Genomic DNA, 15294 nt, shown 5'->3' on the forward strand with positions numbered 1-15294 from the left:
TCTTCCCTGAGTCCATTCATAGTTCAAGATTCAATAGATTAAATATCTCTAATTCACACCAAGTACTCCGTACGGAGTACTCTGTACCCTATGACGCTCATGCACAGGGCACCAGCTGACGCGCAACACAGCAATATTAATCAATAATATTAACTGCCCTGCATCCCCCGAATGGATTTCTTGAATTTCATGATCGAGATCATAATCAATAATTATATCAAATTACGCGGGGAGTATTCTCCATTTAATAAGGACTAAGGTTGTTCGCACCGATTTGGTTTCCCAGCAACCAATTTAGTGCGGGAGGGGGAGGCGCTTATCGAACTTGTCAGCCCCCCAACATCTGCCCAGGTGACGCATTGTTTTTTGTGATCCTTGAAGGATTTTCTTGAGATCGCCCAAAAAGCAGATGCTCCAAATTCGTTAGAGATCTTTGGGGGCTTTGGTAAGTACAAACTACTGTGTCAAAGTCAACAAACCCATGTTTTGACGGATACCTACTTTGACAACAAAACCTCGAGAGAGCTCCCTACTAAATGCTGACTTCTGTTTTGCTCTATAGGTACCGATGCCATCTCCTGCAACGCCACAACGTCCCTCCAATCGTGGAGGAACTCCCAAATCCACGTCAAAACCGCTGGACATCGGGGAGCCGCTGGGGGCGCATGACACGAACACGGTGCGCTCGAGAGTGCGAAACTGGCAGCAAAAAGGCGGCGGGGTCGTAACAATTGACGACTCCTATGACGACGATGAGGAAAATGATGCGAAACTAAAACCAAAGCCTGCTAAAGTCAAGGCAGAGAGGCTGGAGAAGCTGGTGAAGCCAAGCAAGGACATTCCCCCGACCACAAGGAAGCGCAGCCACAGCACACCCCGCAAACGTGTGGTAAGCGACGAACATTGGAAGCGAACGCGAAATCGAGCCTCAACCCAGTCCTCGACGCGTAATCTGCCCACACCCAAGCGCATAGCCGAATATACCGTAAATCAAGGGCGGGCTATACCTTTACGGGGAAAACACGACAATAGTGAAGATGAGAGCGAGAAAGGACGCGATCCTCCACGATTTCAGGCGAAACGAGGAACCGGCGCGGGGACTAAATCCCCTATTCGAGACACCAAGTCTGCGGGTGCGCGACAGAATATCGATACCATCAATGAGAGCGACTACGAGACGGACCATCCCAGGTCCTTCGAACCTTCAGAGCTCTCGGACAGATTCAAAGCGCACTCGCCTCCTCCAGAGGATGCATGGGCAGCAAGCGAGGCGGATTTCTCTGAGCTGTCGAGGAGACGCAAGCGCGGTCCAGCAAAGCCTCCCAAAGGTGGTATATTCGCGCACATGATCGATGAGTCTAAAAAAATGTTTGGGATCCCCGAACCTGAACCGCCGAGGCCTACACCGACGCCAACTACGGGCCGTGGGGCCAAAATTGAGGCATGGCTTTCTGACACACCGGATCCTTTTATGGATGAAGCAGGGTCTAAGACTGATATGCCAGCTCCTCTGGATCTGAAGTTAGGCCGAGCAAGGCGATCTCAAAAACTTGCAGACGGAGACCAACCTGGTACGGAGTCTGAACAATCAGCGATCAGCGAGCGCCCGAAGAGCTCCGACTCTCGCCCAAAGAGCACTGTGAGTAAGCACTCTAGAGGAAAGGACAGCTCTTCCTCGATCGACAAAATATCAAGAGCACAAGATTGCGAGTTACCCTCAGAGTCGAAGCGAGCTAGTCTAGATATGGCCTCTAAATTATCTGTCAAGAGCAAAGACGACAACCTTGTCAAAGATAAGCCTTATGAGGATAGTCTCGCGCCTTCAGAATCCGACTTGCAGCCATTCTCCGACGGCGGCTCTGAAGTATCGGGAAATAATGCACCTGTACCACTTAGCCATAAGAAGCCATTCCCGGCCACCGGTTACCATCGTTTGTCCACGATTGTTTCTACGGAAAGCTTGAGCACCACTCTTACAGATGGGACTGAGCACGTGCTGAAGTCTACGACCACTGAAAAGCGCAAGTCGGAACTTGCCGAGGAAGCAGAAGAAGCAGAAAAGGATGACCAGTTTGATCCAGATTCGCTACCTGTTGTCTCCTCGCAACTAAAAAGACGGCTTACCACCCACAATGACCTCATGTCTGTGCTATCTGTTTCAACTTCGCGCAGGAGCATCCGGTCTAATAGGAGTATTCGGACCAACAAAAGTCGTCTGGCCCATGCTACAGTTGATGATTTGCTCCATGAGCTTTCAGGTGACGAGACAAAGTATATGCGTGAGCTGAAAACACTGGTCGGGGGTGTGATTCCGGTCCTCTTAACTTGCGTGCTGTCCCGCTCTGATTCGGCCATTGCCGCAGGCCTGTTTCGGCCGTCTTTGGACCCCGAAGATGATGTGAACTTCTCAAAGCCAATTGTTAACATGGGAGTGGCGATCGAGCGGCTCAAGAACCTGCACAAGCGAATCCCGCAGGACAACGCGGATGCATTGCTTACTTGGGCGCAAGGTGCTCAGAGAGTTTACCGCGAGTACTTGAAGGCCTGGCGCCTTGGATTCAAAGATGTCATTGTCAACCTGGCTCCTCTGGAAGAAGGTGAAGTCCATAACGATGCTGACACGAAGAGCCTGGATGAAGGCTTGGAGCGAGACGAAAACGGCGACATCGTAGATAGCAACGGGGAAAAGGTTGATGTGGCGTATCTGTTGAAGAGACCATTAGTACGTCTAAAGTACCTGGCAAAGAGTTTCAAGGGTATAAATATGCTGGAGCCATCTCCGAAGGCCGAAGAAACTGCTGCTGCCTATCAAAGTCTTGTTGTCGATGCCCGAAAACGCGTCAGAGATGAAAGAGCGAGATTGGAAGATGACTCTGCTGCCAGTATCGACCCAACACGTACGAGAGACCCAATGACCTTGGGTGTCCTCCACGGTATCGGCATTGATCAGACTCGCCATGTCCGTGCCCGCGATTTCTTCAATCTATCATTGTATCATTCAAGTGGACAACTTGTGGATTGTCGAGCCGAGCTCCTATATCGAGACAATGCCTCAAGCAAAGGGCCTGGAGGTGATCTTTTGATCTGTGAGATTGATCATTCAGATCGCTGGCTTCTCTTCCCTCCCATGGACCTAAGATGTGTCTCAGCCCGCAGAGGAGAATCGAAGCATGAGATTGTGGTTATGCTGCGCAGCGCTCCCGAAGATGAAACCAGGTACTGGCAAGAGTTAATCTCGCTCCGCATTGACGAAGAAGAAGTAGGGTCGGAGTGGATCTCATTGCTCGGGTCTGACCCTATTCCACCATCAATTTGTCGAAGCCAAAGCTTCATCAGTCGAGCTAAGCAGAACAAGGCTCGCAAGCCCCCTGCTATTGGCTCTCCACCTAGGCCCAACCCAAATGACATTGACATCCCCATCGGCGAGAAGGCGAGCGGTAAACGACGCTCATGGACCAAAGAGCACTCGTCTGAGCCAAGTACGGGCAACTCTGTCACTGATGCCAGGAGCTCTTTGTCCTCAGTCGTCACTCGAGAAACTGATTACACCACTGGAGGGTCCGAGCTGTCTGCAAAGTCCGCCCGCCCTGACCTACCTCTCCTTCCTTCTACGGCTCCCAGGAACTCACCAACTAGCCCGGAAAAGACTGCCACCGGGCTCAAGCGATCTAAGGCTAAGAGACTTTCTCGCTATGGTGACAGCCCGGCTTCTGAGGGCACTTCTCAGCATACTGCTGTATCCGATAAAGCACATGAACACAGTGGACCTGCAGTTGCCTCTCCTCAAACCCCAAGTACGCCAACTGGACATAGATTCTATGGCGAAACAGACGGGTCCCCAACTCAAGCCTCACCAAGAGAAAAGTCACGCTCAAGGATTCCTCAACCTCAGAAGACGCCTGTCAGGGAACCTGAGCCGGAATCTCCTAGGGTTTCATCTGTGCCTTCGGCAACTCTTCCGTTGATTCCTAAAATCCGAACTTCTAGCAGCCAAACTCACCTTTCTACTCCGACAAGCATTGGTCCTGAAGATGAGGAAGACTATCCTCCACTTGAATGCTTGCCCAAGCAGGAAATTCCGGAGACACCAACAAGAAGTAGAAGAAAGAAGTCTAGAAGACGGCCAAAGGATGACGATAGCCCTCCGCCTCCCCCGCCTCATCGCTCACCTAGCCCTGCCAATAACAAGCGCTCAACTACTCCAGTTCTTACTTCCAGTAGTGGTGGACTCAAGCGGCGTGGCTCTTCTCCCCTGAAGCACGAATATGAACCCTCTACGGCTTCAGATTACTCAGAGACCGACTCGGATGCATCAACAGTGCGCCACTACTCCTACTCATCATCTGAATACTCGAAATCTGGTGGCTATTCTGACTCAGGGGAGGATTACTCCTCGGTATCTGAAGACGAAGAATATGTTACTCCAAAGCCAAGAGCACTCGATGTGATTACCGACGCTAGTTCTCTCTCGCCTTCTAATTCTGTGTCGCAGAGTGGCTATCGTGCTGTGCCGCTGCAGCCAACCAAGACTAACAAAGCAATGGCGTCTGTCTTTGCCTGGTCCGATAAAGGCAACTGGGAGGCTTTAATTCCTGACGAATGTAGCATCGTCGTTAGCCCTGGCCTGATCGAGGCCTTCCCGGTGGGCTCTGAGCCCGATGAAACCTCCGATTCCCAATCATCAAGACCGCTCGTCTCTCTTGAATTGACACCACTCGTTCCTATTCGCCGTGGTACCGCCATCGATATTAGTATCCGCTCTCCTCCCACCGAGCGATCCAAGATCACATCCAGCAACAACATCATGTTCCGGTCAGGTAACCCTGATGAATGCGACACCCTATATGGTCTAATCAACCAATCAAGAATCAACAACCCAACATATATTGCGCTCCAGAACGCCCGTGGCCCATTCAACGACCATGTCTCTACCTTCGAGCCTGCTCCAAAATCCAGCGGAGGCCTGTTTGGCTGGCCCCGCCGCAGAAAGAGCTATCGCGCGTCAAGCTCCCCACGTTCTTTGGCCGAAGGGTCCGAAAGCAGCGTGGGAACGATGAGCAGCGCCTTCTCCGCCCTCAAACGCTTCGGCACCGGCAGCAAAATGTTCAACATTTCCCGCTCAACCATCGAATCTCGCCCTGACCGCGAAGGCAGCATCTATTCCGGCTCCGGATATTCAACCAACGACCCATCTCCCAACTCCGGCCTAGGCCGCATTGTCGCAGCAGTCAAGGGTGCCGATGGCATCGGTCTCTCAAACGCCAAGGTCCGCCTGTACGCACGTGAATCCGCCTCCAAGTGGCGCGACATGGGCGCTGCCCGTTTAACCATCATGCGCGCGCCACCCAAGAACCCCTCCCGCCCTGGTACTGGCGTCAGCGGCCGCAACGAAGGCAGCTTCCCGCACGGCGACAACGCCGACAATGCAAGTGGCAATTCACCTCCCGGGTCAGGCTCCACCTCTCCGCGTGGCGCCATCTCGCCTGAGAAGCGCATCGTCATCTGCGGAAAGACACGCGGCGAGACTCTCCTCGACGTGTGTCTAGGTGAGAGTGCCTTTGAACGCATTGCCCGCACGGGCATCGCGGTATCTATCCGCGAGGAGGATGAAGACGCTTCCGTCGCGAAGAAGGGCGGTGTTGCTACTGGCTCTGGCAAGATATTTATGATTCAAATGAAGAGTGAGGCTGAGGCGGCTTATACCTTTGGGCTTGTTGGCAAGCTCAGGTATTAATGAGTGATATGATGAGTTGATGTTCGGACTGTGATCGGGTGTACGTGTGAATGAAATATCGCTATGGTGGATGTATTGTTGGCTTTTTCTCCCTTCCCCTTCTCTTTCTCCCTTCCTTTTTTTTTGAATATCTCCAGTCAATATTAGCTTTTCCTTTGTACATTTAGACTTAGTTGAACGATATCCCAGCCGTGTAATAATGCAACTTTGCCTTCTCTCTCTCTCTCTCTCTCTCTCTCTTCTTCTTCTTCTTCTTCTTCTTCTTCTTCATTCTCCGCTATACAGTATCATGTCATGATTCACAGGATTCAAGACCTTGATATTGAGCCCTTCATTTGTATGCTGTTATTCCACACATTTAGTTTTATACATCGGGGTTTGAGATGCCTCTATGTATGTTATTCTAGTCATGTATATATCCTTTAGTCCAAACAAATGAACGTTTAACACAATACATCATTCCAAAGGTCATTCCAGCCTTGTGAGACACAGAGCAGTCTAACTCCTGATTTCCGCCCCATTAGTTTTCTTGAAGACATACCCAATCAAGTTACACTCGTCTTTCAGCATAGAAACCAGCACATCGTCATCAATGGCAGCTTCAAGCTCCATATCTTCGGCCCCAGCCCCAGCATCGGCATTGAAATCAGGCTCAGAAAGTAGAGTTGGGTCAATGTGCGCGTACTGAGCCAAAGACTGGTGCATCGTCTCTTTCTTACTCTTAGTCTCGCCGTCCTTCTCTTTTGTGCTTTTGTTCCTCTTCCCAGTCATCTTAGCACGATGAGTGCCATCACGAATAGACCGTTCTTGCTTCTCCATATCGACCTCGGAAGCTTTAACAAGAGTACATGGTTTCGGCAACGACTCATCTGAATCATAATCACCGTCCTCATCATCAAAGTCCGAAGGAGGATCTGACAAATCCTCAGCGTCAGACCCACCCCCCACCATCAACAGTAGCAGGCGTGGCAGCACCAGACGAAGAAGCCTCCGAATCAGCCGGAACGCCGCGTCCACCACACCGACAACCCAACAACTCATGCGTCTGACAAGCCCTATCCTCATCAAGCCTGAACAAATCCCTCAGTTCAGCAGACGAGAACTGCGCACCGCCATTACTCTTCTCCATAACACTATCCGCCAGACCAAGCTTTGTAACCTGTCTCTGCCAGATCTTCTCTTCAAGACTACCTTTGAGCAGAATACGATAGATGCGACAAGGACGTTTCTGGCCGTCGCGGTGGATGCGCGCCATGGCCTGGATATCCGTTGCCGGGTTCCAGTCTACATCGAAGAGGACGAGACGGCTCGCGCCTATCAGGTTGAGGCCTGTTCCACCTGCCTTTGCGGATAGCAGGAAGGCGAAGCAGGAGGACGCGGGCAGGCGGTTGAAGTCGTCTACCAGGCCTTGTCGTTTCTGGGCTGGTGTGCTGCCATCGAGACGGAGGTAGGGGAGGCCTAGGGAGGTAAGGAGTGTTGCGAGGAGGGAGAGCGTTGAAGTGTAGTTTGAGACGAGGACTATCTTCTCGTCTGTTTTGTTGCGCATTGTGTCGAGGAGTTGGTCGAGGACGCGGATTTTTGCGCTGGAGGAGGGGGAGAGGTGGCGGTGGAGGGGTTGAGGGATGGAGGCGATGAGAGCGGCCATTGTTTCGTTCGGGGTATCATCGTTGTTCTTGGCTGTTAAGAGGGAAGGGCTGTTGCTGAGCTTTTTGAGGATTGTTATTAGCTGCAGGGCGCTTTCGGCGTTGCCCATTGCGGTTTGGAAGATCGGGGAGGCAAGCACGGCTTTGTAGATGTTTGCTTGAGGACGGGTTGGTTTGCAGAAGAGGACGTATTCGGACTTTGGAGGCAGGTATTTGGCCAGAATATCTGCTGTTCGGCGGAGCATAAATTTGGAGGTGAGTTCGCGCAGCTCCTCGCTTCTGGACTCTCCTTTCTCAATCTCCTTTCTCGTTGCCTCTGGCTGTCTGCTACGAACAATTGGCGTTTCGAACTCTCGAATGAAGGACTTGAAAGTTCCCAGGATCCCCGGGTTAACAAGATCCACGGCTGCAAAGAACTCTCGCAGGTCATTTTGGATTGGCGTGCCGGAGAGAATGACTCTCTTCACGGCACTGAGCGACTGGATCGCTAGGCCACTCTTGTTCTGCAATGTCTTGAGCCTGTGGCCCTCATCCGCGATAATGATATCGACTCCAGAACTATTCGCCAAAGCTTCCTGGACCGTTCTGAGCTTCTCATATCCAACAATCATGATACTATAAGACCGGCCTTTAGTGAAATCAGTAAGCCGCTTACTCTTATCATCAAAGACAAAAACTCCAATACGCTCATTGCCGAGCCACTTGCGGACCTCTTTTCTCCAGTTATTGATAAGAGTGACAGGACACACAATCAATGCCTTCTTGATAACAGGCGGGGCTTCAAAGATAGGATTCTGCTTAAGCAGAGTCCAAAGTAGCGCAATAGTCTGCAAAGTCTTTCCGAGGCCCATGTCATCTGCAAGAATGGCGCCTTCACCATTAAACGGCCGCATTCCCATTACACACTCGTACAAGAACTGCACACCCTCACGCTGATGTGGCCGCAGGTTCTTGGTCAAGATAGGATCAACAACAACATCCACAATCTGCTTCCCCTTCGGCACAGACTTCGGCCGCGGCATAACTAACGCACCAACTGCCTTGGGGTCGTGACGCGGAACGACCTTCCCCACAACTTTGGGAGTAACCGTATTCACAAGTAGTGGGGCCTTATAAGCTGCAAACGCTGCCGGCGCGTTTCCAGGGTTCGCACTAGGGTTTGTAACCAGCGCCAGCGAGCGCTTGAGAGACTGTGTCCGCTCAGCAGCCGTAGGCTTCCGCACTTGCACTTCACCCTTCTTCTTTCGGGCGGGGAGAGCTTCTTTCTTCGGTGTGGGGACTGGGTCTGGCATGAGGGTAGGTGCTGGTTTCTTGCTTTCCAGAGATGCTCTGCCGGAGAGGTATTCCTTGCGCGGTATCTCAGAGTCTATTTCAACCTCTTTGCCGGAGATAGACAGCATTGTTCCCGGCTCAAGGCGGGCTTCGTTCATCTTCCGACCCATCTCCTTCCCGGCAATATCTCGTAGATACACGAATTCTCCGCGGGTGAAGAGGATTCCGTCTCCATCCCATGTTTTGTGCTTTTTGGCGCTTGGTTTGCGCCTGTTTGAGTCAGCGGGTTCGGTGTAGTGGTATTCGCCCGAGGAATCAATGCTCTGAGGACCTACCAGAGAACATTGAAGTATCTTTCGTCGGATGTATCATCTTTGGTCGATTCCCCAACTGGTGACTGTGTTGCACTGTCTGATCCTCGATTGCTGACTTGTAGGAGTGGCTTTCGACTGGTTATCGGTGTCGATTGCACATCCTTGGTTGCTGGTTCGTCTTCGAGCCGGGGCTTTTTGGTAGGACGACTCGACTCTTCGGGTGCATCGGTGGATGATGTAGTAGGGTTCCTAATTAAAGGAGACTTGAAGGGTTTGAAGACCATGGCTGTGCTTGTCCTTATTTTCCCTCAGTAAAGATTGCGTTTGGATGAGGACGCGACCAGGGCGCGGGACGCGTGGTCACGTGAATTAATAGATTACTTCTTTGTGCAAAAGAGTGGTTTAGAAGCAGGAACCACTCAGCTTAATTTAAATATTTACCTAGTATTTATTATTTTGATCGAAGGTGTGTGCACTCAAAGAGGTTTTTGGACAAGTGGATCTAAATTATGATTTTGGGGTAGCTATATATGTATAGAGTTGGGAAAAGCCCAACACATAGAAATGTACAAAATGTGTATATAACGTAAAGTCGCATCATGAAAAAATGGCCTTCGATAGCCGTACAGCGAGGAAAAACTTCTTCGAAGCAAAATGGTATACATAATAATCCTCCCAACATCCCCGCAAAGGAGATTTACCGAGCATCGTCGGCCAGAGCCTTGTCGGTCAACGGGACATTCTTCGGGCCCACGTAGGAGCCCTGGTGGATGAACCACCAGACGGTAACGAAGATGGACAGACCGCCAGTCAGAAGACTAGCATAGTTCATCGACGCGGCATCCGTAGGCAGCGCGTAAGGGAAGCAGAATATAATAGCAAAGACGATGATATAAGCACAGGACACGGCGTTGACGACGTAGCCGATTTTGTTGTTCATGGAGAAGTGTCCAAAAGTGAAGGATGAACGGCGGGTCAAAATGTGAGGGAAGATGGCCATGAAGTACGAAAGGCTGGACAACTGCACGAAACATCCCACAAAGGCGCTGAAGGCGGTAGTTGAGCCGAGGTAGATGCACGCCAGGACGGTGATGACACCACAGCAGGCCATGGTGGCGTTGAAGGGGTTCTTGAATTTGGGGCTGATGCGTCCGAGCCATGATGCAAATGGAGTGGCGCCATCGCGAGAAATGGTCCAGAGTGTACGGCCAGCAGTGATGTAGCAGCCGCAGGCAGTAATAAAAGTAGGCAGGAAAGCGACGATCAGGAGACCCAAAGCGCCGCCTTGGGAACCGGTAGCTTGGCGGTAGATCTCAGCCAGGGGGAAGAAGGTGCTCGGGTCGCGCACCGCATCGAGGTCGTTGATGGAATAGAAGATTGCGATCATGTAGCAGAGACCAGTGATGAAACCGACACCCATCTGGGCTAGGATAGCCTTGGGGATATTTTTGCTCGGCCTACAAATTAAAGTTAGCATTGATAACAGAGAGAATTTGGGGAGGGAGGAACACTGACTTTGGGATCTCCTCAGCCAAGTGAGACGAGCAGTCAGGGGTGCCAACACTGTAAGCGCCGTTGAGCATACCAGCCACAAAGACGAATCCTTGCTGGGAATAACCGGTTCCGTTCTCCCAAGTTGCCCACACGAGCTTGCTCGTGGCATATCCAGCGCCGGTAACACGAGGCATCACAGCACACACGACGATGGTAACGAACACACCAGCGAGAATGAAGAACATGCCGAGATTTCCAATGTAAGGTAGGAAGCGGTTCATAAACAGCACAATACAGCAGCAAGTCCAGGTGCAGAGGAGGAAGCTGATAAAAACGTTCCACTGTGAGGGTGAGAAGCCAGGGTGCATCAGTGCATACATAGCCACGGTCTGTTGAGCCAGAATCAAAGACATAGATGCAGCACCGAGAATCCAAGCCAGGCAATTCCACCATCCAGCGTAGAATCCACAAACGCGACCGTACTTGCTTCCTGCAGTGATAGTTGCCCAATGGTAGACACCACTGGCTGAGGGCATACCCGATGCCAATTCAGCAATAGATGCGGCGACTAACCAGTAACAGAGAGACACAGCGATACTAAACAAGGAGAGTTAGCTTTTGGTCTGATAGACAGGTAGGGAGGGCCATATACAATTCATAGATAGTTCCTGCAAGTCCACCGTTGCTGATGGCCACAACGACACTACCACCTTGGGCAATCCATGTGTTTCCGGTGGTCACGGCCACAGCACAGATACTGATCAGGCCAAAGTTACGCTCGAGTTCCTGACGATGACCTGAGGCGTTGATTAACTCTCCATCGACTGGGCCATCGTGTGTATAATCTGGCGTAGGTGCAATTTCTTTCTCGGGGCCGTTGCTGGCCTCCTTCTGCGTATAACTATCACTGCTGGACATATTTCGTATGGGAAATTCTCCCTGCCACACAAGACTACTGAAGATAAAAGAAAGAAATGGGAATCAAGATGAAGATAAGGGGAGCAAAAGTAGAGTACATATATCATGTCACGCCCTAAGCAAGTCGGCTTGACCATTACATCCCGGCCCCACCATAACATTCTCAATCTTCAGCCAATCAACATTCACGAGGACCATCATTTGGCCTACACAGTGGATTCGCCCCAGAGTTTCCATTGGGCGAAATCGGAGGCAGGGGTGTACATTGGCGTACATTGTATCTCCAACGGGAAACTCTAGCACCTAAACGCGGCTGCTTTGCTTTACGCTTAACCTAGAAGGGGAGCTTCAACAGAAATGAATTTTCCATCCCCTTTCAAGTGGCGCAGGTGATTCTTTACTTCGGCTTCATCTCTACTTCTTTCTTTTTTGGGGAGATAAGAGAGATACTGTGAGGCTCTTTGGCGGGTCAACCCCAGACTCTTCATTACTTTAAATACAAATATGTCCTAGGCAGCGATAACCAGCCTTAGAAGTATATGCATTTATTACGGAGGTACTCCGTACTTTGTACACATAAAATTAATGTTCAAAGCCTCATATTTTCATGTATGTTCCTCCGTTTCTCCGTATCCACCTACAATACTAGTATACACAGTGTGCACTACCCTATACCGTATCTTCTCCAAGAATCGCCCCCCTACTTAAAATGACAGCATCTCATTTGCAAGTGAGACAAGCCTTTAAAAAAAAACCACCATAGTACTTAAGAAACTAAAGTGCAAAAGTGGACTGAATACGAAATTCGGATAAATCCTTTACTGGACGCATAAAATCCCGTTTTTCCTAATATTAGAGTCAAGTAATATTAAGTGCACTAGTAGTAACAGTAGCACCTGATGTGGGCACAAACAATCTATGTTTGTCAGGCTAATGCGACCGTGGTGTGTTCCGTACAAGGGTATATAGTTACTAAGGTATAGGGCTTGAAGGATGGCCTTGGATCTAGATCAGCCTTCATACCCACTCAAGGCCAGTGCCATGTAAAAAATCTATCGAGAGTTCATTAATTAGAAGCTACTCTATTCGGAGGCAATTAGTATTCCTAATCTCTTAGCCTTAAATCAGAGCGTTCTCCGGAAGTATATATACAAAGTACCTCAACTGGGTGGAGAGACAAGGCGACTCCGGGCCTCAGATCTAGTGGGCACAGTGATCTGGACTCGATATTTTGCCTCTAGATAAATTGAGCGCTATCACTACCTAGGTATAGTTTATCTAGTTAAGTCAATTAATTAGTATAATGTTATTGTACTATGTAATCCCTGTTATATTGTTCCATGTTAGAGTTCAACGGGACTATTCCAGAATAGTGTATGACACATACTAGTACTTCTTCACTCCAATTCCGATATTCCGTATTTCCTTACGATATATTAGTTTATGCTAGCAGTATTGTAGGGAACTATACAAGGTAATATTATATACTTTGTAAGTACGAATGTACAAAGTAGGGTTTCTAAGAAACCCCTAGAATTCGCCTGGGGTTCCCACACTCCATAAAAAAGATTACGGAGACCTCCGTACCGAGTAAAGATCCGCTTCGTTTCCACTTTCCAAATCCCTCAAAAAGAAATGGCTCAGACCAATTATTTATTTCATCCATGTCGTTCAGCCCCCCACTCTTCGCGCTTATGATTAGAGGAAACTCAGAATGTCTTATGCCCGATCTAACACTAGCCCTAGCAAGGATCCCGTTTTGAGTAAAGTCTATGGAGTACAATAACTCCAAGCTCAGTTACCACTATATCCGAATCAACAGTTCCCGCGTACTCCGTACATATTCTTAGATTTCCCTAGGGGGGGATTGAATTATCTAAACCTTTCAACAACTGATATTGGCTAATCACTCTATCAGCTCCTCCACTGTGGGCCTTTCCTCCAGATAGAAAGAGCAATGTTTACCTTCGCTTAGATGATGATTTGCCGCGGTGATTGGGCTAGCGGCTATAGCAATTTACAAATTTGGTCCATGGATGTGCTCGTATATCCTCTTACCTAGTCAAGCAGGTGTGTAGCACTAGGTTCGTTATAGCTCCAATTCATGGCTGTAGCTTGAAGTGGCAAACTTTCATCGACAAAATTGGTGGGGAGGGGCATTTCAAGGTTACTAAAACTGTAAAACAGCTAGAAACTTATAGGTCTTATAGGGATAGGGAATTCCGCAGCCCGGAGTCCCCAAGTAAAGTGCAATAAAGTGGACCAGACAGAATTGGCAAGTACAAATCAGAATGCAGAAATTCAGTCCGATCCAAGGAAACGCTCGTTGAAAGCCCCAGTGTCCAATAGTTGATTCTCTATGCTTTATCTTTTGTGATTATAGCGTTTTATCCTCTGCCATCTCACCATACTTCAAAAGTACCTTGCTTTGAAGCCTCTAACACACACATCGAACCACCCCCCTGTCGTAATTAACGGCATATGCAGAGCCTATCGGAACTCGTAACCTTATACACATATTATCTCGTATCCCGGTTAATCTCATAAGATGTAAGTACGCCTCTTTTAACTTCTCGTTCTTCTCCCCTTGGATCCTCCTGTTAACCTCTCTATTCGAACAGGCCAGGGTCAATGTCTCATTTAGGAGGCCATTTCGCGACGGAATTTGCCCACGAAACATGGTCTCTGTATTCTGTTGGCGTACTGAGTGCCGTCCTGCGATGGTGAGCATTAATTGAATATCCAATATACAAACACCTACTGACCAAAGATCTTGGACAGCGTTGCTCGTATTCGACGTTTAGGCATTCGCAATCTGCAGTCCGATGACTATCTTATGCTATTCGCAGTAGTCTGGTATACGGTACTATGTGTCGCTTTAAATCAAGTCGCTTCTGGTGGCGGGTCAAATCTCATGACTGAAGAGGACAAGCTATCGTTGACGAAGGAAAGTATCGAAGAACGAGTACGCGGTAGCAAATGGGTCTTTGTGTCGGAACATTCCTTTATTCTTTGCGTCTGGAGTTTGAAAGCATGCATGCTGGTGATCTATGCTCGTATCACGTATGTTGAACCTCGATCTAGAGATTGCTCATTTTTGCTAACAGCCAATAGTGAAGGATTGAAGCAGAAACGCTGGATCAACTATCTCGCAATATACGTTGCATTAGGATTTGTCGTAACCGAGCTGTCGCTCTTTCTGCTGTGTCGCCCATTATCAGACTACTGGGCCGTCCTCCCAACGCCAGACTACCAATGCTCCTCCTACCAATACTACGAAATTGTACAAGGCTGCATCTCAATCTCCGCCGACATATTCATGCTCCTCATCGCCATTCCGATGCTAGTCCAAGTCCGCGTCCCGCTCAAGCAAAAAATGATCCTAATGGTCCTCTTCGGCATGGGAGCATTCGTCATCGTCGCCGCCATCCTAAACAAAGTGTACTGCCTCGTCCCATCTCTGATCTCCTACGTCTACATGAACTGGTATTTCCGCGAAGCCACTGTCGCCATCCTAGTCACCAACCTACCACTGATCTGGTCACTTCTCCGCGACGTCTTCCCGGCGCTCAAAAGCTGGACTGGAGGCTCGAAGCGCGGCACCGACCGCTACAAATCCGGACCGTGGACTAGCAAGGGTGGCTCTAATATACTTCCCTATGGCCCGTCCAGTCATATCCGATCAGGAGATTTCGCCATGCAGGAATTTGAGGGCACCACGACGATTACCCCGCAAAAGGCGACTGCTTCTGATATCAGTATCTCACCCAGCGAGGAGCGCGATGCGAGCAGTGACGATGGTTCAGCTCGTGCTTTACGCATTCGTCAGGATATTACCGTTACGGTGCAAAGTGACTCGCGGCCATCAGGCTATGAGATGAATACTTCGCGTGTTACCCACGCCCGCGAAGATGTCTAA

The 15294-nt window shown here is 49.6% G+C and overlaps 3 protein-coding genes across 3 annotated transcripts; 2 read left to right on the plus strand and 1 right to left on the minus strand.

Annotated features, from left to right (window-relative positions):
• Positions 1-568: 568 nt before the first annotated feature.
• Positions 569-5734, plus strand: N7479_000163 (uncharacterized protein; the record flags this gene model as incomplete). The annotated part of the gene is made up of 1 exon (XM_057247861.1): positions 569-5734. One exon carries the CDS (start codon positions 569-571, stop codon positions 5732-5734), a length of 5166 nt encoding a protein of 1721 aa, XP_057112293.1.
• A 498-nt stretch (positions 5735-6232) lies between these two features.
• N7479_000164 (SNF2-related protein) lies at positions 6233-11375 on the minus strand (the record flags this gene model as incomplete). The annotated part of the gene is made up of 6 exons (XM_057247862.1): positions 6233-6648; positions 6683-8919; positions 8985-9212; positions 9665-10420; positions 10479-11054; positions 11110-11375. The coding sequence occupies 6 exons, from the start codon at positions 11373-11375 to the stop codon at positions 6233-6235; spliced, it is 4479 nt and encodes a 1492-aa protein (XP_057112294.1).
• A 2631-nt stretch (positions 11376-14006) lies between these two features.
• On the plus strand, positions 14007-15294 carry N7479_000165 (uncharacterized protein; the record flags this gene model as incomplete). Its single annotated transcript, XM_057247863.1, has 3 exons — positions 14007-14098; positions 14157-14438; positions 14490-15294. The coding sequence occupies 3 exons, from the start codon at positions 14007-14009 to the stop codon at positions 15292-15294; spliced, it is 1179 nt and encodes a 392-aa protein (XP_057112295.1).

This window comes from Penicillium vulpinum (assembly GCF_028829585.1).
Source record: "Penicillium vulpinum strain IBT 29486 chromosome Unknown utg000001l_segment0_segment0, whole genome shotgun sequence".
NCBI lineage: Eukaryota > Fungi > Ascomycota > Eurotiomycetes > Eurotiales > Aspergillaceae > Penicillium > Penicillium vulpinum.